The sequence below is a fragment of the Pomacea canaliculata genome, linkage group LG9 (genome assembly GCF_003073045.1).
Source record: "Pomacea canaliculata isolate SZHN2017 linkage group LG9, ASM307304v1, whole genome shotgun sequence".
In the NCBI taxonomy this organism is placed as follows: Eukaryota; Metazoa; Mollusca; class Gastropoda; order Architaenioglossa; family Ampullariidae; genus Pomacea; species Pomacea canaliculata.
Genome location: NC_037598.1, coordinates 4,587,880 through 4,614,019, shown reverse-complemented (window position 1 = coordinate 4,614,019; position 26,140 = coordinate 4,587,880). Strand labels below are relative to the sequence as shown.

Sequence of the window (26,140 nt, the reverse complement as noted above, 5' to 3'; positions counted from 1 at the left end):
GGTTCTTTTATGGATGTCTGTCATGGTTCATACCATCACTTACTTCAACTTGCTGCTGTCATTAGCTGGTGCAATAAACCAAAGCAAACAAGCAAATGTTTCCAGACTATATGACAGAATCCCAGTGTACTTTGTAGACAAACATGTCAGCTTGCTTTGTAAAAGAGCTCATATTCTTAGCTACACAGATAAAACTCCAGCCTTAATCGACCTTTATTTTTTATCGGTTTTTCTCTCTTTTTCAATTTTCCGTCTTTTTCCTATATTACAGATAATATTCCTATATTACTTATTGATTCATTTGGCACTGGAGACATATCTGTGCTTTTTTTTTTGTTAAAATACCTACATCAGTTGAAAAATATGAAAAATAACTTTTAGTGTTCAGGATAGGTCATATAGTATTGGGACGGAAGCTTAGTAGGTGTGACCTCTTGATAATAATTGTCTGGTTGTGGACATTTCTTTAAGTGCACAATTTCCTATTTGATATTTTTCTCATCTTCCTATTGAAACATTCTCCATTCTGTAAGGAGAGGCCCCTTTCATTACTTCTGCTCTTAATCACAGAATAGGGGATCTATATCAGTACATGGTGGAGAGGAGAACAGTTTTTGATATAGGGACAGACCTCTCCATTATCAGACAGGTAATTGGTAGTGATGCAGTATGCATTCTTAGATCTGCTTGTAGCTTGGCAAGACTTTGTTGCTGGAGTATTAAGCAATCTAAGTATAGTACATCAATGAGTTGCGGTTGCTTGGAGAATGGAGAACGTTTAAATAGGTTTCCAAGACATAGTTTGATCAGGTGCTATTTTCTCAGCCAGAATCCATCTGAAGCTTTATGCAAAAAGAGAAAAGAATGGCTATTAGAATCTGTTTGCTTTTCCATTAGCACTGGTTGTTTTTATCATGAAAGACCAGAAATATTTACAACAACCAGATTGTAGCTGTTTGTTTCTGAAATAATTAAGCACTATAGCTTACTTTTATTAATTGTTAATATTATTTGGGTGGCTCCTTGAAAATGAGGCAGCACAACTGAAGGAGCATTTATCCATTTAGGAAAACTTTTATAGCTTTGGTTCTTGTCAGCTGTTTTTACAATATGATATAGTTCCCATAATACTGGGACTTCCAAATCCTAAGCAAGAAGGTATTGCAAAACAAGGGGTGCCCAACCTATGGCCTGCGGGCCACATCCGGCCCACACAGGTGCCTCACCTGGCCCGCTAATTTTAACCAGACACAACATTTTTAACAGTATGATTCTGGTAAAACCGCCATAAAATTGCAAGATTTTATATTATGTCCAGTGCGGCTCTTGGGCGAGAAAAGGTTAGGCACCACTGGTTTAAACTGTTCATTTTAACGTGATTTTAACATTTTAGTTGATAGTATTAAATGCGAAAAGATTTAAGCATGGTTTTCAGGTGTTTTTTTTTTTTAATTGCAGCTTTTTTATTACACTGAAGAGTGAACTGAGCCTTTCTTTAAATTTCAGATTTTTTAAGATTTCTACTTTTCTACTGTCGACATGTGCTAAGAGGTAAGTTTTTTTTAATTTGTGCATTTTTGTACATTCTGGTAATCACTAATAATGCTGAAGAAAAATCAGTGACACCTGAACTGCTATGGTTTGATATTTTTAGCTAGTGCTGCCATTCCCTGGAGACTTTGATCATCATTTGCAGGCATTGACCATTGAACTGAATTGTGCCTATTGCACAAACATTTTGAGCAGACTACAAAGTTGTTTGAAGCTGGCAGAGTGCCAGCAGCTCAGTGACATTGACACTAATTAGTTCACAATTTGCTAGCATATGAAGTCACAAGAGAATGACGCTAACCTGAGTAAATGGTGATGGCTGAATGTTTTGGCCAGGCAGCATTAGGTAAATAGCACTGATGGTGGGCATGTTGTGCAGATAACCCACCCTCAACAAAAGAGAGAAAGAGGCGTTGCATTGTATTTGACTGAGTATAGGATTTTTGTTGAACAAAAAAAGGAATATGTCAAGAAGAAAAGTGATAACTCATTTATGGAACACAGTCTGCTAAATAGACTGAATGCATAGCAGGTATATGATCTTCATGAGCATTTTGAAACTGCAGTTTCCTAGTATATAGCACAACAGGTTTGCTACTGTGCAGCTAGTCTTGTTGTTCCCTTTTTTTTGTATGGGTGAGTTAACATAAAATACAAAGAGGTGGTAGTATTAACTTTCCTTGGGTTAGGCCTTATGTGCTAAGATTTTTCCTTGCTTTAAAACATATAAACTTATCTTTCCTTGTTTCTGTATTTCTTTCTTTTTTTTTTTTAATTTTTTTTTTTTTTTTTTTGCTATTGTGTGTGTTTTTTTTTTTTTTTCGTTGCCTTCATTTGTAACTACAGTATTCGAGTAACAGGTTTGCTTAGCTCTGCCTAATGAGAGGACAATGCTACAGTGCAGGGGCTTCTAGTTTTCTAACATTCTTGTTTTTCCAGACCTGCCCTATCGTTGTAAGAAACTGAATGAACTTGGCATGCCAACACTTAAAATCGGTGCAAATTTTGACTGACTGAAGACGCAGAAAAAAATCAAGATGCCTTTCTTTTAGGAAAGCTGTCTTGTTGAAGTCTTAATTTATTTTCTCAGGTTGTTCCCATTTAAACTCGAGTTGTAGTGCATTCCACATGTAACATGAATTTCATTGTTGTATGTGAAACTGGCAGGCCTGCTTCGACAATGGCCTGATTATGGCTAATGTGGCTTCAGAATGTGTGTGTGGGCGGTGGTTATGAAAGTGACTGCACACTGGACGTTGCTTAGACTGTGGTGTACTCTGCTCCTGACGACTAGCTAAGGGGCATATGGACTTGATTTCATGTAGATTGCATGATTTTAGAGAGGGAATTTGTTGGCCATTGGGCAGTATTTGAGATACTTGGACAGGAAGGAAAAGCTCTTCAAGCACAGTTTTACTTGTGTGTGTGGTGCACAGCTAATCCGTTGAGGTTTGTCCCATCTGTCTTGTTTCAGTATATTTTTTTCTTTTTAAGCCAGCTAGAGATTTATAAATGACACACCATTTCGCCAATTGCACATGCAATGATCAACCTCATTAGAAAAGTATAATAGTTATAAAAGGAAAGAGACAAGCTTTGATATTTAAGAATGCTTTTTTCATTCTTATACAGTTCTTGAGCAGTTCCTGTTGCATTTCCTGTCTTTCTGACTCTTATGGAGAAAAGAGAATGGACATGGTGATTGTAACAGGTTTAATTTAGACAAAATGGCTTAAAAAGAGAAGTTTAGATAACGTAAACTGCACTAGATGTTTTCCGCATGTTTTTGCATATTCATTAAAAGGAACCTTTTTTAACATTATGCTGTTGATGTCCGATTATTCTGATATTTTTTAGCAGTTCATAATATTTAAAAAAATACTATAGAATACTCTTTACTTTATCATTACTTTTAGTCATGAAGGAAGGACATGAATGCAGATTATATGAGAATGTCTTGTATTGATCTTATCTCTGAACAAGAAAAGGGATGGAGAGAGCGTGTATTATGTAGCATTATGCAGATAGAGTCTGATGTCTCTAGGGTTCTAGAAAAAAAAACAAATTTGTTACTTCTCACTGGATAAGTTTTTATTCATTTAAAACTGTAGCATCTTTTTAATGGTGACGTTTGATAAGACACCTTAAATATGATTTAAACAGAATGCAAATATAAGTTAAAACACTATGTAATTTCAGAAAATGTTTTGATTTCTTAGCTTTTTATTTTTCTTTCTGTTGTTTTAAAATTGCAACCGTTTAAGTCAGGTGTAAAAACCTATTTCTCGTGCAGTAAACTGATTGACCTGTGCATGGAAATTGTGAGGGTGTGGGGGTGGCTGAACCTGCTTGGGAGACCTGTTACTAACAGAGCTTGAAATGCGGAACAAGATATTTGAATGAAAGAATTGCATTTGAAATGCATATGGAAGTATATACAGTAATTGAAGTTTGATTGACCAATGAAATAAATGCAGATTCATAAAGTTTTTAGTAGACTTGCTGTTACCTATGATTTAGATTTATTTTGCAGTATTGGGATTTATGATGTCTGTCCTATATCATAAAATTTAAAGGCTTTGGGTTAGTTAAACGATAGCTGCAATTTAATTATTTTTCAAGATTGCAAAGTTCACCATCAGGAGTTCAAACCAGGATTATCACCAAGTGTAAATGTGCCCAGCAGAATGCTAAAAAAAAAAATAAAATAAATAAAATAAACAAAGCTCTCTGCAGGTGGGGTTCTTGAAGCTGATCAAGCTTTGAGAAATAGAGCAGGAGCCTAGTGCAGAAAGATAATCGGCTTAAAGGCCAAGCATCTTGGCATGAGTGGAATGCAGAAAGAATGGTGAAGGGAACGTCCATAGCGTGACCTTGTTATGAGGGCCCAGCACCAACTGGTCAGATATCAGTAGCTAGCGACCATACCTGACCAGCTGGATCACTACAGGCGGGCCGTCAGTCAGTGTGAAGCACTGTAGACAGCATCGCCTCGCAGTCATCGCCCATTTTCTCCGGCCTAGGATATTTTCCTGTTCTGAAAGTAGTCTCGCACAGCATAGCTACGTTGTATAAACTCTGGAACATAACGGATAGGGTACGCAAGTATTGCTTTATGTGCATTGAACCATTTCTTTAGCTCAATCACCAGTCATCCACCAACCTATGCCACTACAGCCATGTCAACACATGCTCCAGCAACGGGGTGGCCGTGAGCAAAATCGAAAATAAAAGCAGGAAAGATTGAGCGCCATTGGGAAAGTATATCCGCCGTCTCTTATTTCTCCTTTTTGCGTAGTAGTACTCTCCCTTAGTACGTCGCACGGCACAGTGGAAGCTGCGATACCAGCGCATGACGTCTGCCCGAGTACCTCATCAGCGGCTGCCAGACGTAGTTTCGGTTTTGGCAGCACCTGCACAGCTTTCACCCAGCGTCTCGCCTTTTTTTTTTTCTTTCCTTTTCTTTGGACGTCGATAACAGCCAATTTTTCCAGCGCAGCTTATTTTGACTGTATCGGTTGGAGGCGCCGTGGTCGGTCTCGTAGGTCACTCGTAATTAGAACTCCGTTTGATCCTATGTATAGAGAAGCTAGCACACCTTTTAGAACGTAACGTTAGAGACGAGAGTCTGCCGTGTAACATTCGTCATGAGGAAAGCAGCGATGTGTTTAGTAATTCATGTGCTGATGGCACGTGTTGGCAATCAACCAGTCCCGCGAATTCTGTGTCTGGGATGGTGAGAGAGAGAAAGGCGTGGGGCGCGGATGTACAGGGAGAATTACACCCAGCGGTAGGAGCCAAAATGACGCAGGAGACTGAAGGAGTTGATGAGTTGCGCTGCGCGTGAGACTTGTTGCCAGGTCGACTACAGCCACTGCCAGGTCGGTGACTACAGTCTCAGAATGTCAAAAAACAGGCATATGACTCCCTGTGCTGGTAATCCGATAGCTTGCTAGTGCACAATGTGAATCGGTGTACTTGCATTCTTTATAGGGGTTAGAGAGGGAAGAAAACCTGATCTCTAAAAATAGCAAGCCACGTAAGTAAATACCGGTTGTTTCGTGCCAGTTAGGAAACCATTGACGCCAGTTTGAACATCGATTGTTGTGTAGTATGTGTATTTCTGTGGCATACTGACAAGTTTTCTTTTAGGTGGATAAAAGGGGAGACCGAGTGGTAGATGATGTTCGCACGGCAGCAGGAGAACAATCTTTTTGCATTATTCCATCCCACTTAAATTACTGTTCTCTTTTTTTATTTAAAAGAACAGACGTGTTCTCTTAATTGTTAGAACTTAGTTTCTACACCATCATTTCTCCGCTGTTGAAAAGTAGGGACAAAATGGGCGTACTCTTGGCGATGCCTTGATTACCGCAAGCAGTCTTCATGGAAAAGGAGGAACGGACTGTTGAAAACCAGATTGATCAGTTGTTAGATGAAATATTTGCCGCTTTAGAAACTTGTACACAGAACTGCGTTCGCTTGCTTGTTATTTCAAGTGTTTGTTAGTGGAGAAGCAGACTTGGTCACATTAGAAGTCCAGGCATGATTGTTTGCTTTGCCATCTTTTTGTGGCTCGAGGAGCAGATTTTTACTCAGTTGTTGATAGTGTTACGGGCATGTCTGATAGTGTTACGGCTGTCACCTGCTGCTTACTTCCCATCCTGTCGCCAGGAAAGAGAGAGAAACACTTGACACTGAAGGATAAATGTTACATAAAGCCCAAGAGTTTTTCAGATTCAGCATACTGACCGAAGAGCTATGATAGCTACAAAGCTGCATCACAGTTGAATGTGATGCTGGCTGGCTTACATAAAATATAAGTACATGTACATAAATACGTTCATACAAAGCAATGGCTTGCATGGGACAAGGTAAGCTCATTGTGTCTGAGCACAATGCTACGTGATCATCAGGACACCTAGCTAAGAGCTCGCTTGATAGTTAAGGGGTGGCAGTTATAATGATTGTAAAATATAAGACGTGTCCTCGTGCCTATACTGTTATATAACACCTTGCCATTTGTACACACCTGCCTCGTTTTAGTAGTTAGCTGGGGAAAAAATCATAATACGTTCGTGGTAACATAGTAATCTTGTCAGCAAATTTTCTTTCAGCACCCCTGACATTTTGTCACGTAGCTTCATTCACTTTGTAGAAATGGCGTGTGAAGTTTGTCTAAGTCAAAAGCATGTGAGAGGTGGAGCAGGAACGCGTCGAAGAAGTGAAAATGGAAATGACTGGCGATGATTTTGACTGTGACCACGCACGACACTTCTTCATTGAAATTTTTAGCTGAAGTTGGTTCAAGCTTGTCAGTCGTTCTGACATTTGTTTGCTTGTCAACCTTCTCCCCCCCCCCTCTTCCTTCCTCCTGCTGTGAGAGTAGTCAGCGTGACCGCCCGTGAACGTGCCAGGCGGTAGAATGGCATTCACTTTGGGAGGAAAGGAACTGTTAAGTATAATTATATCAATAGTTCAGGGGTGGACAAAGTGCGGACCGTCTTTGGACCGGCCCATTTGCCAAAATCTGAAGTGCACATCTTTTTATTTCATTCAGCCTACATTAATTGTACTGAAATATAATTTTCTCAAGTACAACAGCGGTAGAAATGGCAGTCCATAACATTCTAACAAAGTACAAAGATAACAACACGGCTGACATGTCTGATGTAGTCGCTAGGGAGCATCGGGGGCGGCTACCTTCAAAGGAAAGGGTGGTTTTAAAGTTTTATTGCGAGCGAATTCAAACAGGTTCATTTACACAATAAATTCAGTAAGTGAACGCCATTGTGTACTCATTTGATGTCCGTTCCATTATCATTAGTTTTGTTGTGTAGTCAACTGGCGTGAAATTTTGGTACTTTACCGGCCCGCCGCATAGCTTAGAATTTTGAGACCGCCCCGCAAATAGAACACTTAGCCCACTCCAGCTATAGTGGGTTTGCCTGATTTAGTGATTTTAATGATAGGGAAGATAGCTGGTGAGAAAACTTAAACAAATGATCAGAGATGTCCCATCAGATGGAGTCTGCTATTTTTTCATCCCTCCCATTTCCTCCGCAGATGGAGGATGGTCCGGTTGCGGTAGCAAGGTGAGGGAAGAAAGGATCACCAAATCTTTCGTATTCACGGGTTTAGGGTTTTGACGTGGAGTCCGTATCATTAAAAACGCTTGTTCATATTTTCGACATACAACTTTTCTCGTGGCGTAATTTGAGGCTTATCAGCATTTCTTATTCTTATTGTACCACATTTACTCTAGACATGTTTTGCTAAAGTGTGAAGTAAAATTTACACTCTTAAGTATTTTTGCTTGATGGCCCGCTAAATAGCACTGAGTCATTGAGTGGATTTTTGATAGTCATTAAAAGTTATAGCCTTTGGACCCCGTGAATCATCCTCTCAGTTGTATTACGAAAGCACATCTCGTTGGCTTATCATCAGGCATCACTTCTCATATTCCCGTCACGGACGACGAAAGCAGATGTTTTAAGCTTGCTTAGTCCATTTCATAATATTCTATTTGGTCGGTTTTTGTCTTCTCACCTCCAATGCACTTTATGAAACCTGCATTCAAGAGGAGGCTCATCGCACAGTGAAGCAGATCGCTGATGGCGTAACCGAACGAGAATGTGGCGAGGCCTGCTCCACAGTTCAGAGGGAGGGATTTGCTCAAGAGAATGCCACCTCCTTCCCTCTACTCTCCCCATACGCTCTCCCTCAAGCACTCGCTTCTATGGGGACGCTTTCCGACCGGACGCTTACTTGGTTGAGTTATATCTTACGACCTCGTCTGTGGCTGCCCCTTTCTGATCGAATTCAGTTAGGTGGCCCCGGGAGGCGTTCGTACGAAAATGGATGCTGCTTACCTCGCCTTCCATCTATTTCGCTTTTTTAAGTCTACCTCCCTTAAGTTTAAACGCACAGGGAAGGACTAAACCGAACCCTCAAGGGCAGATGTATCTGCTGCATGTTGGGAGTTGTACAGATATCGTTGTCTGTAGCCAGCACCTGGCCGTTGAAACCTGGGAAAGTGATACGGTTTAGAGGAGTTCGCTGTGAGAGAAACGGACTCCGTCGGTGTGTCTGAGGCATGACACGTAAACAGTATATTTGTTGCATGAAATGACCATTATGTGTTTTCCTTGTTTTGCGTTTTGTGCTGTCGGTGTCCTCTTCGGTCCAGACACTAGTCGAGTTTTGTACTTTCAGGAAGAACCTAACTGGACAAATGGAGTGAGTAGATGAGTAGGCCCCTGGGGAACTCGAGGACAAGCGTCTTGTTTCCGGTCGTAAGGCGGTGTCTGTACCACGGACGTGTTATTTTACCTCTGGAGCCGTAGTTAACAAAACTGTGGTAAATATGCCTTGGGTAAAGAAACATCAATTGGTGTCCACGGGAGTCTAAACATTTCATTGTTACTAGGAAAATATGACGCTTTCCCTTGAGTTCCCTATTTTGCCTTGGGGAAGAATTATTCTCGCTTTATAATTATGGTCCCTGAAGAGTAACTGAACCAATTGGCTTGATTGCCTGAAGATTAACTGGGCAGTGGCAGTATTATATATGTACGCCTAAGCTAAGGATAGTCACCAGGTACTTTGCGGAAGGTATGTCTGCATCGCGGAAGCCGTCTTAGATCCTTATCTAGCACCACAGCCCACGTTGTAAACCGTTAGTGGACTCGCTGACACAATGTTGAGAGGAAGTGCCGAAGAGGAGGCAATGAAACAAATGTTATCTGGCTTTTATCATGGTTAAGAAAGAAACACCAGCTGTACGCAAACTGGGGCTTTTGTTTATATTAGCTGTGGCGTGAACATGAGCTTGAATGCTGTTAGCTAGTGAATGAGCTGTACGTTGAAGCCATTAAAAAAAAATGTTCTCTGTGTTCAGCAGCTTTGACAAAGACTCTTAATAAGTGAGATAGTACTCTCGAGGCCGTAACTTGCAGAGGTTATTGAGTTTGCACGATTGTTGTTTACATGGTATTAAAAGGAGTTGCCAACAAAACTTCGTTCTCAAAAGTGGGCGGTTGAGAAGAAACATGTGCGCTAATAACCAGGTAACGGCAGCAAACTACCCCCCTCTTTGCACTCCTACTGAGAGAAAGAGAAAAAAAGGGAACCATGAATACCAAAAATAAACGTGCAGGCAACTTTCGGTTAGGCAAGTGATATAGAGCTCAAAACCTGTTGTATTTAAGCATAAATGGTTTTATTATAACCAACTGTGTTGACCTAGTAGGGGAAAACGACGTGTTGAAAATAGCAATGGTGGCTTTAGTATCGTGGTCTGTGTCCCACCACTTCAGCAGAATGTATTGATCGTCCACCAGTCCGTACAGTATGTATTTTGCGAAGCAGTTAATGGATATTGCTCTTCTGGAACAAACTACACTGTCGATATAGTGAGTACACCTAGGGCAGAGAAGGGACAAAAGAGACAATGAAGACTTTGTCCATAGTATTTTATATGTGGTTGTAATCAAACAAAACCTTTTCATCGTTTTATTGAAAGGTGGGTGTATGCTCACTTGCAGATGTTATTTTAGTCACAGACGTGACGGGCTCAGCAATCATTGGACCTCTCTGTGAAATCCTGTGTACTGCAGCTGGCACCTTCGTGCGTATTTAGCATGTGCCTGTCTGTGAAGCTGCTTGCATAGTGCCTCTGGCAACTCCATGCGTATTTAGCAGGTGCCGTCAGTCCTCATGTAGTAGTGCGTTGGCAGATGTCGGTGTTTGTGTGTGTGTGTGTTGGGATGTGCGTTCACGCTCTTATGCATGCACGGACTTATTCGATGCGTGCGGCTGTGTATGAAGGTCCTGCAATCCGTCCATGGCCTCTTCAGCAAACCCCGCCCACACACGGTCCTCATGTCCTGCCAGGATTGAACGACGCTCCGAGCGAATCAATGCAAAAGCTTCAGACGGCAGTGTTCTACTGATTGATTTTTTTATTTATAGGAGGAAGGGTGGAGAAGTGGCGGTGGAGGGAAATGTTTCAAATGTCCTGGAGCCTTTTATACATCTTTTGTAACGAATAGACGCTTGCCTTCAGCGTCCCGCATCACCCCACACCCACCTGACATCAACCCAACCCCCCACCTCCCACTCGGGCGGTCCAGTGGCGCAACAGTTAGCACCTGTCACCAATACAGTGAGGGTTGCCTGTCGTGAGTTCAGGTCTCGTCTCGGGCACGCTAATTTTTTTTTTCTGCTTACAGGGCTGGCTGCCTTGCCGTGACATAGCCTTAGTTGCTGGCTTGGTGTAAAATACCAATCTTTCTTCCCCCAACCCTCCCCCCTTTCTGTTTCTTTGCTTTTCTGAACAGCTTGTGTACTTAGATCTTCGTGTGTCCAGCGGGTGGAGCTTTTGAGGCTCGTTTTGTACTCGTGGTCAATGCATTAACTTGGTGTATCGCTGCCTCAGGTGACAGATTTCAAAGAGTCTTGTTATCATTATGATTATGGATAATTATGCCATCTGTTTTAGGTCTAGTGCTTTGCAAGGCATGTATATTGAGAGCGCGCGTTCGTGTGTGTGTGTGTGCACTTCTTGTCAGTAGTGTACTTAATGGAGTATTGCACGTCTGCAACGGTCTCGTCAGTAGAAATATGCCCACAAGTTGTCGCATGGGAAGCAGACGGGCATAAGATAGATTATACTGAAGCCTAGACCTCTACGAGGCTGTAGGGATTGGATCAATGGTATTTTGTGCAGATAGAGGGTCTGTGAAGCTAGTCTGGCGAGCAGATCCACCCCAACCCCCTGTAAGCGGTGGATCTGTGTGCTTCTCTCGTCGTTTTTTAGGATCGAAACGGTGGGTCGTTTGTGCAGTTGCTCAACAGTCGTGCGAGCTAGCGATGACGAGTCTTCCGCGGAGGGTTTGTGATGTGAAGTGCGGGACGGACCGGCGCTAGGGGAAGTGCGGTGTACGTGTGGCTGAATCGATTCGGCCATATCGACTTAACGCGCCATCTAATTTGCCGGATTTGTTTTGCTCGGGGAGGATTACTTAGAACTGGTTGCAGTGGCAGAAAAATAAGATTGCGCTGTTTCAGATATGGCGGTGGTGGTTGTTGTTGGATGCACCTGTTACAGCGCGTTGGGCGCACGAGCATTGGCCACGTGACGGGAGACCGGGAACGTGCAGAGACCGGCGGTGGAGCGTAAGTCACGCTCGTACATATCTTCCTCTCTAGCAGCAACTGATTGACTAGCCAGCTTCAGGTAAGAGGCACGGCCGACGTGCTGATCGGACAACCGTTTCACGCCCGGCCCGATTATGAGACGTTTCGTGCAAACTGCATGCGCCATTACTGAGCGATACTCCCACTTGACGACCCCCCCCCCCCCCGACGAAGCGAATCCTTTGTAGGTAGGCTTACAGCCACGACTGAGTGTGCTAGTAATGATGAATCGGTCACAGATCTAGATGCTTTCTCACTGTCCCTTCCCACCTTTTTTTGTGTGTGCTACCGGCTCGTGCGTGTTGATTCTGATTCGGTCCATAATATAGAGCTTTACATCTGGGTGATTCATCATTCATCTTACACTTCCTCTCCTCCCTACTCCCTCCCACACAAACGCATACACCACTGCACAAACTTTGCACGGAGGAGCTTTACCGCACGAGCACAAAATAGAAAAGTGCATGACTGCTGACTCGGTTGCACTTTATTGACTTACAGATTCGGGTAGAAGGATTAGAAAGCGAAAGCTGTCCAGCCGAGGTGTCTGGAAGGCTTAGTAAATATGTGTGTTCCATGCTAAAAGCTCGTGAACACGCAGTACTATTCCGTCAGTCCAAAGTCCCTATAACCTTCGGCAGCTTCGTCGCTCCATAGTGCGGTATTTGAGTGTGTTTGCAGGCTGTAGATAGTATATCAAACTCCGTGGTACATGTAGTACTAAAGCCTGGTCCTGTCGATTCCAGTGGCAGAACCATGGGAATAGGCTGGGAGAAGCGCCACGGGACGCGAAATGGGGTTAGAGACAGCGATGGGTAGGTGAGAATCAACGCACGAGTAGAACACGCTTGGGAAGAAAAAATACTTCTCTGGTATGGAGGTTGTGCTGTCCTTCTCTCCCATCGACATGTTGAAAGCGGGAGTCAGGTAAGAGAGCAGACGGAGGGAGAGAAGTAGGGCAGAAGGGTGAGGGTGGCGGAGAGAGTGAGGAGAGGGGTGGGAATGATTGAAGCTGGCTGCATTGTTTCCTGACAGAGCACAGATGCCTGTGCGTGCGGGATGCCGTTTCTTCATGCCGGTGCGAGCATGTGCTCGAGGGGATTTACGCCGGCCCCACGCTGTGGGAGTCGCTGCGTGGCGCTGCAGGTGATTGCACTGCTCTTCTCTTGTCGCGTGGACAGCTAGCGTCGGTCATAAGTTGTACATGATTCGTCTCCAAGACTTTCTTACAACGCGTGTGTGTGTGTACACGAGGCGTTGATGTGTGTCGGTGAGTGGGATCTCGCTCAGTTTGATGTGGTTTGCTTCCTGTCCCCATCTGCCCCGCGATTGAGTGGCGAGGCAGGCGGGCGAGGGGATATTAAGAGAAGATGAAACGCTTGTCATTTTTACATTGAGGCCAGTCTGCCACTGCATCTCTTCATGAATGGCTTTGGCGTCATTGATTCCTTTGACAAACCGTTATTTCTAGATTCACGTGAAACGCTCTTTTCTGCGTACATACGTATGTATATTCATGCCAACCCACACAAGCGCGCGCACACACACACACAAACACATCTTTACATCATTTACGCCATTTATTTAATACATGCGAATGGAAAAAAGTAATTTGTGCATTCTCAAAGGTATCACTATTATGAATATTTTGGTGTGTTGACGATATGAAGTTAAAGTCCCGTTCTTGTGTTCTTCTGTATATTTTAACAAATATTAAGAATTTAAAACTGTTGGTCATGAGCACACACAAGAAATCTTGAAAGTGTTTCTGAGAGGTCATTGCAGCCAGTCCACTAGAAAGGTCATTGCAATGAGTCCAGTAAAGAGTTAATTGGCATACAAATAGAAGAGGGAAGAATATAATGTTGTAACAAATGTGTAAGCATACTTTAAGGGAATTCACTCTTGAGTTACTGATACATTTGTGTTGGGCTGGGTTACATAAGCGTTATTTTTTCATCCATCAAACAGCCCGTGAATATCAGAAGATGAATGGGCACTGGAGTGTACAGAACAGAGATAAGAACGGCGCCCAGCCCAGGCGTGAACGAACTGTGTGATTGGGAATTTTGGAAGGGTGTAGTAATCGTGGTATTAATCATGTTTTTAAAAAGTATGAAGTTTGACAATCGGAAATGTTTATCAAAACTTGTTTCGCTTCACCGAGAAGACAGAAGCAGTACTGCTTTGTGGCGCTTCAGCAGACCGCTGTGATCACAGCATGTTCTTCACCAGCCCCGGGGCTGCCGACAATGGTTACCGCCTAGTGCAAGATCGCCACCTCGCTTCGCGCTAGTGCGCTGTTCGAGTCAACAACCATATTTGCCTACTCTCCTCCCTTTTGAATTGATTGCGAGTTTGCGCTCATAGCAGCTCGAAGGGGCGCGCGCAGGCGCACGACCGCACACGCTCACGCATGGTGCGCATAGGCACACGCTTAAACAGGCGCGCGTGCCCTCTCTGCCGAACGCACGCACGCACGTACGCAAACACATTCGAGTGCCACAGCGCTGACATATTCGCACGCCGGGCCGACACAGTTAATAACTAGTACTCTGGGCACGATCAAACTCGCTGCATAGAGAAGTAGTTGTGGTGGAATCGGGAGCCCCAGCAACGGTAGCGGCGACGAACACAAGGCCGGGCGGGGAGGGCTGGCAAGGCACTCCGGCGCTTGCCGCTCCTGCCCACAACAGCGACCGGTGCCAGCCGACGAGAAGACGGTGCCGCGGGTACGGTAGCTGTGTGCCGTTGTTGGTGTCGTCGTTGCCGCCGCCGCCGCCATCGCCATCTGTCTAGCTCCTGTCTGCTCTCGATAATGGTGATCGCCGAGAGGAGTATGGTGTGTTGAACCCTACAGGACGGCTTACTTAGCGGTGTGGAATAATGTGCTGCTATCCTCTTCTGCCTTGCTGCTAGTCTTTGGCTGTGAAATGGATACGCTTTACCGCCTGGACGCCAGCGGCCGCGCCACCATTTTCTCCGCCAGTTGCACGGCAGTGGACGACACCCTTGCCTGCCGCGTGCCGACGGTTGTCTGAGACGTGTTGGCCTTCGGCTACCGAGACACTAGAACTACATAGGTGATTAGGCGCTCGTGAAGACTTCTTTTATACAGGTGACCGCTTTCCGTGCGTGTGTGTGTGTGTGTGTGCGAAACATTAAACAAAAAAAAAAAAACACTACTTTCTAAGAGCAGTTGGAGAATTGTCTCTTCTTCCAAACAAGAGTTTGCCTGCGCCCCTGTCCCCTCCCACAGGCGTATCATGTGATATTTAGCTTGAGCATTCGAGGTATGGAGAGGATATTGCAGTCCAGTTTATTGCGGAAACGATGGCCGTAGAGCAGTGAAAGGAAAACTGAGTGCTAGAGACAAGTATTTCGTACCTTTATGTTGATGTATTCCTCATTTTAAATGCCTTAATTTTTAGTTTAAAAGTCTTTAAAATTTCTTATCGGCAATGTGATGTTTAAAGTACTTCTTTTGGATTCTTGTAGCTGTCCTGAAAGTTCGCGTATATTTTCGGAACATGTTGGATTTAATTTTTGGATGGGGTTGTCATTTAGACGCTCTCATCACAGTGCAGGTGCGTACAACCTGTGACCTTTAACGGGGGTGTGGGTGAAGGGAGGTTGGCACTGACGTAAATGGTTGCGCTCTCCTCGAAGGCCGGCGTTTTTAGCATTGATCTGCTTGTAGTTGCGTTACGAGGGTATGAGGTAATGCTTGAGAGGGTAGGGTATGCTGGGCAAGAAAGGCGAGAGAATGATGCCTTGGCAAAGCTACATCTTTGTCCCACATGACTCAGGGATTTTTGTTTGTGTGTGTGAGATGATAGTGTGTTTTTTTTCCCCTTTTGCCCGGAGCTCCGCACTAATCAGACCTCCAGCTGGCTACACTGACGCGATAGCACTGCTTGAGTTTGTGATCATTACCTTCGCGTAATCCCTGTGTTAAATGTGTACTTGGTAAATGTTGTGGAGCATAAGTATATGACCCTCCCCCCTTTCCTCCAAAAAAAAAAAAAAAAAAAAAATCTGATGAGAACAATAGTACTCCGGCATTTACATCTTCCAAATAAGATTGCCATCGTACCTCCTCAACACCTCATGTAGAAGGTTATCCCCAAACTGTACTTTACAAATATCTGTGTGAAACTATGAAATTTTCTGGTATACACACATAGATCATGACTTAACTTCATTATCCTTAAATACACACTAGGTGCGTCGCGAGATTAATGGGATACCGGCGTAGTTGGATAATTATAGAACAGAAGTATAATCGCTATGTCAGTTTGGTTACTCATTTTCGCTTTATTCCCCCCCCCCCCCACACCAGAGATGAGTTTGTTGACGCTTTTGTGTCTTGGAGTTGGAGAGCCGAGAACACACCAGACTGTTGAACTGTGTGATACACGTGACGATTACTGCGCCTTAAACGAGTAAAATCAACATACACGTGCGTACCTTGCTAAGGCTAAAGTGCATTTGCTGCTGTCCTGTTGAAGGTAACCCACACAGTGCAACGTACCCATCAAGCGTCACGCTTGCAGTTTCGTGTATCTTTCACTAATGCTAATCCTGAGTAGATCTGTGACGTCAGGTATACCAGTGACGAGGATACGGTGCAACGCCACGCCTGAGCAGTTCATTCTCGCGTGAAGCTCGGTATGTTTGTAAATGCCTGAGGTAATCCTGAGAAGCGCATGAGCCGCCGAGTAATTGCACGCACGTTTGAAGAATAAATGCGCACTGTACTTTCTTTAGCAGCGCTTCTTTTAAATATGCTTAGGTCTCACCATTTGTTTCTCAAGCTGATGAATGTAAGCTGTAGAGCAAAAAACAAACTTTCAAAAAACTTACACCTGTTATGTTAAAGAAATCTGTTTAAAATGGTTACCTGAACACTTTGTGAATGCAGTTTCATTTATCTCGTTTTATGTAGCATGTAGCAGAAGATCGCTTTGTGAAAATATGACATTACTTCTTGTTTATGTTCTGCGAGGGTTATGGGAGAGCATTATGTCTGGGATTGTTTGCCTAGTTGTGAAGATGTGCCTCTTTGATCTTGATTGTTGGGGTATCACGGTGGGTAGACATATTCGCGGTCCGGTCGAATTTTGTATTGTTACTTGTGGTGGTGCTGGTGAATGAGATGCCTGATAGAATGTGGCAGTGGTTCTGATACCTTAATTAAATGGTGTGGAGGTGATTCTCGTGATAGGTCACAGGTAGACCGCTGCCTGTCTACAAACCGATAGTAGTCGTTCCATACGAAATACGTCACATTAAATTGAAAGAATCATCGCATTTCTTAAAAGTGCTTTCTGTTAAGCGAATAGGTCCTTACAGAGTGCACAGGACCTTATGAAAAAGAGGTGTTTGTTCGTTTTGTGTAAATTTTGTTGACGTTCTTTTCGCGTTCTACAGTTCAAAGCATGTATCATTAGTTTACATGGCTGGCTGGGTGAGAATGAGGAGGAGCTACAGGAAGACACCTCAAACAATAGTAGTTCAAATTTTGAACTGATTTGCGACTGTCATCATCGAAGGCAGGACTGTTACGAGGTTGAGGCTTTGAGCAGTGGTTGGTACCATAGTTGATGAGGTTAATTCGAGGAGTGGTCATTGCTAACTGTAAAACTCTTTGAAGAATTTTTTAGCAAGCCCCGATATTTGGGAAGGGGCGCTCTTAACAGGAAGGCAAGATCAAAAGCTCACACCGTGGCCCAGGTGGTTGACAGGTGGTGGTGGAGGGTGACAGGGGCTTAGAGAAATGATAAAAAAGAAAATATGGTTGAGACAGCAAAACAGAAAACGATGGGGTGATGGTTTCATATTGTTTGCCTTTAGGCTCAACATTGGCCTTTTCTTATTTTTGCAGATCATTGTGTTGAAACTGCGTTTCTGTTCCCGCCTTCCGATTATAAAATGTGGTTTACAGATTGGGATAAAAGCTGTTTCTTTCAGAACTTTTTTTTTTTTTATTAGAACAGTACTTAAAACGTCTTTATGGTATGTTTTTACAAGTAATTTTTTTAATTGCTAATGTTTTTCTTTAGAACTTGTGTATATTGTCATTTATAAAAAAAAAAGATATCGTAATGTGTTGGAAAAGTAAAGAAAGTAAGCTTTACAGGAAAATAGCCATCTTGAATAAGATCAGCATAAGCTAATATTTTAAAAAAATGTTTTGGAATGACATACGCAGATCCCACATTTCTGACTAAAATAAGAAGAAAAAAAAAACCAAGTAGTTAAGTAGTTAGCCTTCTTATCTTGAAAGAAACCTCAAGATAAGGGGTACATTTCTCTGATGATGATCTGATGATCTTAGTTCTAGATGCATGCCTTGAAGGTGCAGTTTCCAACACCGATGATTAAAAGAAAATTACAAAGAGTGGATATTGTAGAATAAAAAAGACAAGATCAGTGTGGATTTGTATCATTGACGATTCCTCCTATAGGTGAAGCTAGTTGAAAAAGCACATCTAAATCAGAAAACACGGAATGAATGAGAAGCGCCATAGAGCTCAAACAAGGTGTGGGATGTCGGGCTTCTTCAGCCCTGATAAAAAATAGCTAATAAAACTGTGCCCCTTGGTATATCTCCTTTAATCTATAATAAAATCTGTTATAAATGAGATATTGAAAGTATTACCTGTGAAGGGCAGATTGACTTGTAGTTTTATTTGCTGGTTTTGAAAACGTCCTCCATTAGACCTTATTAACAAGTTTTCAGTTTCTTAGGTCCTTTTTTTCAGTGTGGTCAGACCTGTACGAACCCTTCATCTAACATTTAACAGTCAAAACCGATTTCAGCTCAGCCTTACTCAGAATGACGCGTATGGCATTCATTAACCTGGCGCCTTGCGCTTTTGGAGGGTATCTTTTTTCGGACCACTTGTTTCGTGCTTTGCCCGTTATACCTGTTTAACTTATTCTTTTGGCATTTTGAAGAACCAGGTTTTTTGTCCTCTTGTTTGCGCCTTTGACATTTTGCGGACTCCAGGGTGTCCGCCGCGTCACGCCTTCCGCTCCTTGTTTCAGAACGTCGTGCGTGGGTAGCCTCGTAACCTGTCAGCCACCCGCTTTGATGGCGACTGTGTATGTCCGACTGCGAGCTCGTCGTGTCGGCGATGTGGGGTAGATTAGTCCGTCACCCCGTCTATTGGAATGATTGGGGACTACTCCAGCAAGGTTATGTCATCAGTAGAACCTGCAATTGCTGACCTCAGCAATAACGCCGATCCAACAGACCTGTAGTAGAGGAAGACGAGGTTCGTTGATGCCAAACCGAAATGTGGTAGGAGCAGGCTAGATTAAACGTGGAACTGTTCGGGAAAAGACCCTAGCATAAACATCGATGTGCTACAGAATTTGCCTCAGAAACCAGTACTTGTGGCGAAATCTGTCAGCTGCAGAATAGTGATGGAGGCGCCACCACAATCCCCCGAATAGATCACTTAATAAAAAAAAAGCGGGGAGAGGCGGGAAGGATGGAATGTGATGGAGACGTCGCGTTGCCCGCAGACAACGCCGGGGAGAGAGAAGTGTTCAGGCGGCGTGGATGCCTTGAACCACGAGACCTGTCGGGAGGAGTTGGCCAACATGTTGGAGATGGCGGAGGGAGCAGTGCCCTCGCGCGGAGCGGGCTGCACTGCCTGTGGTGCCGCTGCGTACCATTTTCACCCTGTACCAAATCGATCGATCATTTGAAGTGCCTGGTCGGATTTCCAGATGGCTACCCTGGTTACAGAGTGAAAGTGATGGGAAGTGGGAGTGCAGCTTGCTACCCGTGCGCCATGCTTTTATTTTTTTCTCACAGTGCAGTCAGGTGCCACACGCAGGTTCTGCTACGGTCTCATTATGCTAACAGTTACAGTTTTACTGTTTTATTTCGGATTGATTACAGCAGGATGAAGAAAAAGTGTGTCTGAAAAGGGTGTCCTCAGCAGAATAAACACTTTTACTTTGCAGTGCTTTTGTTTTGAATTCGCTTGCACATTGGGGCTGAACTTTCTGAGAACAGCGACAGTTTAGTAGTGAGGAAGATGGTAGCCTGCGGGAAGATCGAGCATCGTCGGTGTTTGGAGGCGGTAGCTGCTTGTCGCCACAGCGATAGGTCAAAGCTTTTTTGCACTTGTTAGGGTGGTAGTGGGGGAGGGTGTGACGTCCATATGTGTTGGCATCTGATCACAGTAACTCGTGCTTAACGTGCATTTGGATCCGGGTAAATGGTAGTTTGAATGGTTCAGGAGGTTGGGGAAAGATGGGAGATAATTTTTAATAGGACTCTTTTACAGACTTTTAAAGAATGAAAACCTGTTTCATTTTCCGTTGCTGTTAAAGATTACACTCAGAGCTTGCCTTAGCTTTCTTGTGGGTCCTCCAAATGTTTAGCTTTTAAATTATCATTTTGTTGAAGTGGGTGCCATTTAAAGGTCATGTCACTATTCCTGTCCCGCGGTTTATCATCTACATTGAGCACTGACGTTTCCTATGCAGCGCGATTGTAGTACGAGCGATCGGCTATGTTGATAATACAGTTTGAAAAAAAAAGTTGCTACATGGACAATATGTATTTCCGCCTTAGAGGAAGAAAAGGGGTCCCGTGCGGCTTTTGAACTCCTTCAACTATTTAGTGCTGTAGGAAATGAGTCAACATGCTCGACGAAGTCACAAGCTGGAAACTACTGAAGCTGGTGTTTACATGTCGGTAAACAGCGTCTAATATAATGATCGAGCAGGGCTGTGTATCTGATCAAATGGTTGATAAAGAAACGTGTGATTTGCAGCAATTGATTATCCGTACATGTTTTCACGTGCGCGTGCTATGCGTACGTGCACTGAGGTGGAAACGGGAAATAGAGAAGAGACTTTGGTAACGTGTACTGTCGCATGGTCATGGTGATTTGTTTTTCTTTGGGATAGAGGAAATATTGAACGTGGCTTTAGACCTTGTCAGTGCACATAGAGCATTGTCAGAAGTGAACTGGGGGCCACATGGGCCAGAGTGAGTTGAACACACGAGGTGGGCGCTGATCAGCTTGCGGCGGCGTGGCCTTGGCCGTGGCACCTAGTCAAGACGCGTGCGTGGAGATCGTAGCTGCACGTGAACGCCCCAGTCTTGCAGGACGATTGTTTGCACATCTGTATGTGTGCAGGCGATGCTTGAGTGCACCTCGCAGAAGCTTATGGTGCTCCATAAGGGGGTGAGCCTGCAATAATATTTGCGGCAACACTTCCCTGCGCTGTCCGAGTACAGTACTGCAGGAATATCGATCTAATCCTGCACGGATTTTCAGTGTTGATGACACCCCGAAAGGATTGCTGGACTATTGATCTGTTCTCCTCATCATTTCTGAAGGGGCAATGAAGACTTGGCAGTGTTTCTGGAGCACTGATATCCAATCATCGTTGCAGGAGTGATGCTTTGAATCTGCTAGTGTTGATGAGATCTTGTAAGTATTGCTAGAATGTTGGTGGTAGGTTTTCGGTATTTCTGAAGTACCGATGATGATATGCGTTATATTTACAGAGTATTGATGACTTCCTGCCAGTGTTGCTGGAATATGGTGGTGATTTCTGATACGCCAGTAAACCCGCAAACACTTAAACAAGAAACACCAAATAGAGCACTGGGTTCTTGCAACAACACCCCTCCCCCATGATTTTGACATAAAGCTATACATTTTTTCCAGGAAACGTATTTCTAGGATTCTAATGTTTTAATTTTTTTTAGATGGTGGTGTTACTTTCATATTAGACTAAGTGCTGTATACTCTTCAGATTATTCTAAAGAAGCTGTTAAATTATTTATCTGATCATGCAGTTAAGTCGTCCAGTAATGATAGTGAAGCAGCATCACATTATCAAACAAGCCTTGTATAGCGCTCATCAAAATCATAAATAATGCAGCCTATACAGCCATCAAGCCCTTCTCTGTCAGATAGGTGTATTGAACGCTTTGTGAGATGGGCTTGTATCCAGTGGAATGCAAGTTGAAGTCGGACGATGGGGCGGGAATCGTTTTGGCAGACATTGTGACTCAGTGTAGAGAAAGCGGTGACCCCGTCGGCAAAGTTCAGCGAAATTTAAATGTTCCTGTCTGTAAAATCGTTTTGATGTCTTTACCAAATACTTAATGAATGTATCATGTTCTGGCCAGCCACGTATCCAGTTTTACAGGGTAGCTGGTGGCGGTCATGCACTGGTGACATTAACAAAATTACTTTTAGGGCCGTGTTGTGAGGAGGGGGGAGAAAATTGGGGGGGGGGGGGACATGGGAGTGAGCTATAGAGGAAGGCGGTAAAGAGTCTTGAACTTGCAACCTTCGTGTACTACAAAAAAAAGATAAAAAGGCATTTCTTATGTAGTGTCGTACCGCCCAGCATTTTATCAGTGTAGGAACATTTGACACTGAATTGTCAAATGCTGATGATGCCCAAAACAGAGCAGTCTCTTAGAAAACGTCCAAACCAAGTCCAGCTGTTGGGCTTTAAGGAGAACATTAAAATGAACAGGGGTGAGAAGTTATGGGGTAGCAGCATACACAAGTGCAAAGCAGGTGCCGCCTAATGGCGCGGAGGCTGTTAACCTCGGGACTAGCCCCCCTTCTCAGTCTATCTCAGAAGTAGTGACCCTCTAGTTAGGGTATCTGCTGCTGATCGCCGCGATTTGCGCCTCTTTGCATATAGAGATCTGAGTAATGCTTCCGGTCAGTAGTTACTTCCGAGGTAACCAAGCGGTGTCTCGATAGCAGAAGCACCCTGATGATCTGGGTGAAAGATGTTGCACACAACTTTGCATTAGCCTTTCTTCTTACTTTATTAGTATAAAGGGGAAAGAAGCTGCAGCTAAAAAGCATGACTGCCCTCTGCAGGCACGATCTTGGGGCTTTTCACCAGCTCATTCAGGGATTTGAAGCTTCCATTCTGCCTAAAACGAAACTTGGGAGCAACGTTAGGCGCTGATCCTCCAGAACTAGGTTCAGACCGAGAAAAATTGCCCAGCTAAGATACAGCTTTAGCTCTGGCTTGCCGAGGCGCAGCCTGCAGACACAGAGCCATGGAGCGTTGTAGTAGTTTTGTACACGGAGGCAGAGAGGGGAGTAAGGAAGGAGAAGAAGAAAGGTGTATATGAATGCTTGACAGGCGGTGAAGAAAGAGGCAGCAGGCAACGTGCAGCAGCCATTAGCCAAAGAATGCGTTCTGGCGTGTAGCATTCCGCCACAAGGTCATTTAACAAACGCTTCTGGCGGAGTTGAGTATTCCGGGCTTGCTCCGAACATGTAAGAGGTCTCATCAGCTTGTGAAGAAGTTTGAAATAGACTCTAGTCACACAGCGTGATTGCCTGTGTAGGCATTAATACATTGAAAAATGTTTCAGTAGGTAGAGTGGGTATTACCGCGCCAAGTGTACTTCATTGCTGTCCTTCCCACACCTGCTGATGACACTCAGAGCTGCCCTTATTTCCCTTAACTCATCTTTACATTTTTCTGCCCTTTCATCCTTAGAAGCACACTTGTCATTGAAAAAAATGTAAAGGCTGAGTGTAAGTAGTCACGTGAGAAGTTTTGATGTCATGTTTGATGTTGAACTAGGTATAGTTTTGTATTTCAGCCTGTGGAATATTATGATTGCAGTGATTTGTAAAATCAGTTTCCTGTTTACTAAGAAAATCTCTATCCTGTTTCATGTTATTAGGAAAAATTGCCTGCTCTCTTTTTACCTTTTCTGTTCCTTTACTTTATGGCTGTGCTTGTATACATGAATCACTAGTGCAGAACTGAATGTTAACAACACAGTCTTTTTGTAATTAAGTGGAAAGAGCAGAAAATTACTTTTACATCTAAACTTAACCATGTTCTTTAAGCATCATATTGGCTCGTAACCAATGTATTTTTGAAGATAGCATTACTCTTTTCCCCTGTCCACTCCTTTCACATCATTTGGATGAAGCTGGGCCTTAAATATCAGCATGGGGCTGTGTTTTGAGAACTAGAAACTAAGGATATTTGCGTACATTCACACATTCGCTTCAGCAGTTTAGATCAGTAGGATCTGTCATGTTGTGCTAGTTAAAAATGATGTTAGCCATTTCATCCTTCTGCTACTGATATCAAGTAGTGTCCAGGACTTTTCAAGAAACTTGTTTCTCTGGTTTGTGATGAAACAGCTAGATGCAGTTTGTAGCTACGGGCAACATTTGCATTTAAATATATCTCCAGAGACCTGTTACGAAAAATAGGTGAACTTCAATTTTGGATTTGATATTTAGTGACATTGATAGCTTTGCATGTTGTTGCATATGCACACAGATTCCAATTCAGCAGAGAGAGAAAGAAGGCTTGATAGTTTATATAGTTCACTTCAAGAAAAAATGTTTTGTATTCACTAGCTTGTTTACAACATTAAAAAATAATTTCACTACTTAGGTTGATAAAACAAATGCACAGCTGATCTGGAAGCCAGCAATCACAAATAACATTAAAGTCGTTGCCATATACAACCTGTCAGAGTAGAGCTTTTTGCTAACAGGAGTTCTGACAAGTGATAGAAGGAAAGTCTTGGTACCTGTTTGTCTAGAAAAAAAAATATGCAGTGGAACAGTTGACTAGCCTGACCATGTCGCCATGTTTGCTGGTCTTCCTGCTGAGTTTCTGCTGTTCCCTTGAAGAAGAAGGAAGGAGGGCAATTGATTTTTGAAATAAGAGTAGTGTAGTGGCAGACATGGTTGTTAGCACTGACCTTAGGAGCAAAATTAAGATGTAGGTTGGTTATTGCCCTTCACAAACAGCATTCTTATTCACCATAGCAAGATTTTGACCATTTTGGGCTGTGCAGAGCAAAAGAAAAAAACAGATTAACATGGAGCAGTATACTGTGGTCTTTGAGAATATGAATATTTTATTCTTTAAGATTGCCGTTCAAATCTGACTCCAGATCCACATTGCATAGAGGTTTGGGCAGTAACAGATCCTCTTGTGAGAGGGAAGTAGACCTGAAATTGCATTGTTTGCAGGTGTTTGGATTACAGGTGGGCATACAGAATATTAACAGTAGAACTTGGTACCTACATTTTCATTGTATGTAGCTGAGGGCTTATAGACAGGAGATTCTTTTCAGCAATACATATGATCTATTTTGCACATCTCTCCTGCAGAACACAGTTAAATTGCTTCACACAAGTTTCATGCATATGGAAGACAGTATGGTGTGGGACTTGGTGTAATTTCTTGTGTACTTCTGCTAGCAAGCAAAGCATGTTGAGTCTTTAAATTGGTCATAGTAGGAGGGGGATACTCTGCCCTTATTGCTGACTGGTAAAAACAGCATTTGTATTGAAGTGACACATATTACAGCAAAGTATGATTGGAATGATACCTTATGCAGCTGGTCATTCAGCTGATGGCTTACAACAACCTTCTTCTCTTGTAAAAAGAAGGTGATGAGTTTTGTCATTTGATTGGAAGTTTCCCTATTTCAGGAACAAATCTACCCTTACATTTACATTAGCCAGAAATGATTTCAGTCCCTGCATTAGCACAGCAGCATGTTTTCCGAAGGTTTAAACAGCAGTGTTAAAGCATGTCAGCTGTGGAAAGCCTCTTGAAGTAATGATTATTCCATGGCTCACTGCGCTTGCACTTTGAAATAATTCTTGAATAGCTTGTACCTGAACATTTAAGAAGCTTGATCTATAGAACACTTGAAGTGCTCAGACAAGGAGGAGCATAGCTTGAATTTTGTCAGCTGGTGATAAGTCGGTCATCTGTAATACCTAAACTACTGATTAGTGTGATGGGGCAAAACTAAAGTTTTCAAACTATTTGTTTACATGAGAAAATCTAGTAGTCCTAATTGCACTCGAGTGGGGTATTGTCATAAATTCGATAAATTTAAGTGAATAATCTTTATGATTCAAGATAGTTTGATTCTACAATATCTTATTAGCATAGTCTATGGCTTTGCACTAATTTTGCATCTTTTCTCCCAGATAGGTGAAGGATAGTTTGGCCACACAATGTCGGCAAGTATGGAAGGACAACCAGCATCAGCCCGCTTTGGGCTGAGTTTAATGGAGCTTAGAGAGCTCATGGAACATAGAGGTACCGAGGGTTACGAGTTGATCCAGACCAAATATGGCGGTGTGTTGGAGATGTGTAGAAAATTGAGAACCTCACCCACTGAAGGTCAGTGATTTGAAACTATGGTAACTCTTAGTAGCAAAATCATTTTCTTCAAGGCGATGGATGGGAAGATGATAAATTGAAATAATAGAATTTTGAGTGTTGGGCCTGACTGGTCCTTATTATTTGCACAGTTTCAAAGTTGCAGATTCAAGTATAACATAACTTACAGATCTTAGAAAAAAGCATT

At 43.1% G+C, this 26,140-nt stretch overlaps 1 protein-coding gene across 13 annotated transcripts in view; it reads left to right on the top strand.

The window, feature by feature from the left end:
• The window catches only part of LOC112572782 (plasma membrane calcium-transporting ATPase 2-like), an 87,451-nt gene that overhangs the window by 11,605 nt on the left and 49,706 nt on the right, over positions 1 to 26,140 (top strand). For 12 of the 13 annotated variants that reach the window (XM_025252655.1, XM_025252667.1, XM_025252654.1 and 9 more), the window contains 2 exons: positions 1,507 to 1,551; positions 25,758 to 25,953. In XM_025252655.1, coding sequence (XP_025108440.1) covers positions 25,785 to 25,953 — 169 coding nt within the window. In that variant the 5' untranslated portion in view covers positions 1,507 to 1,551; positions 25,758 to 25,784. Of the gene's footprint in view, positions 1 to 1,506; positions 1,552 to 14,301; positions 14,870 to 25,757; positions 25,954 to 26,140 lie in introns of those variants that run through there. The other variant, XM_025252663.1, reaches the window with a different exon arrangement.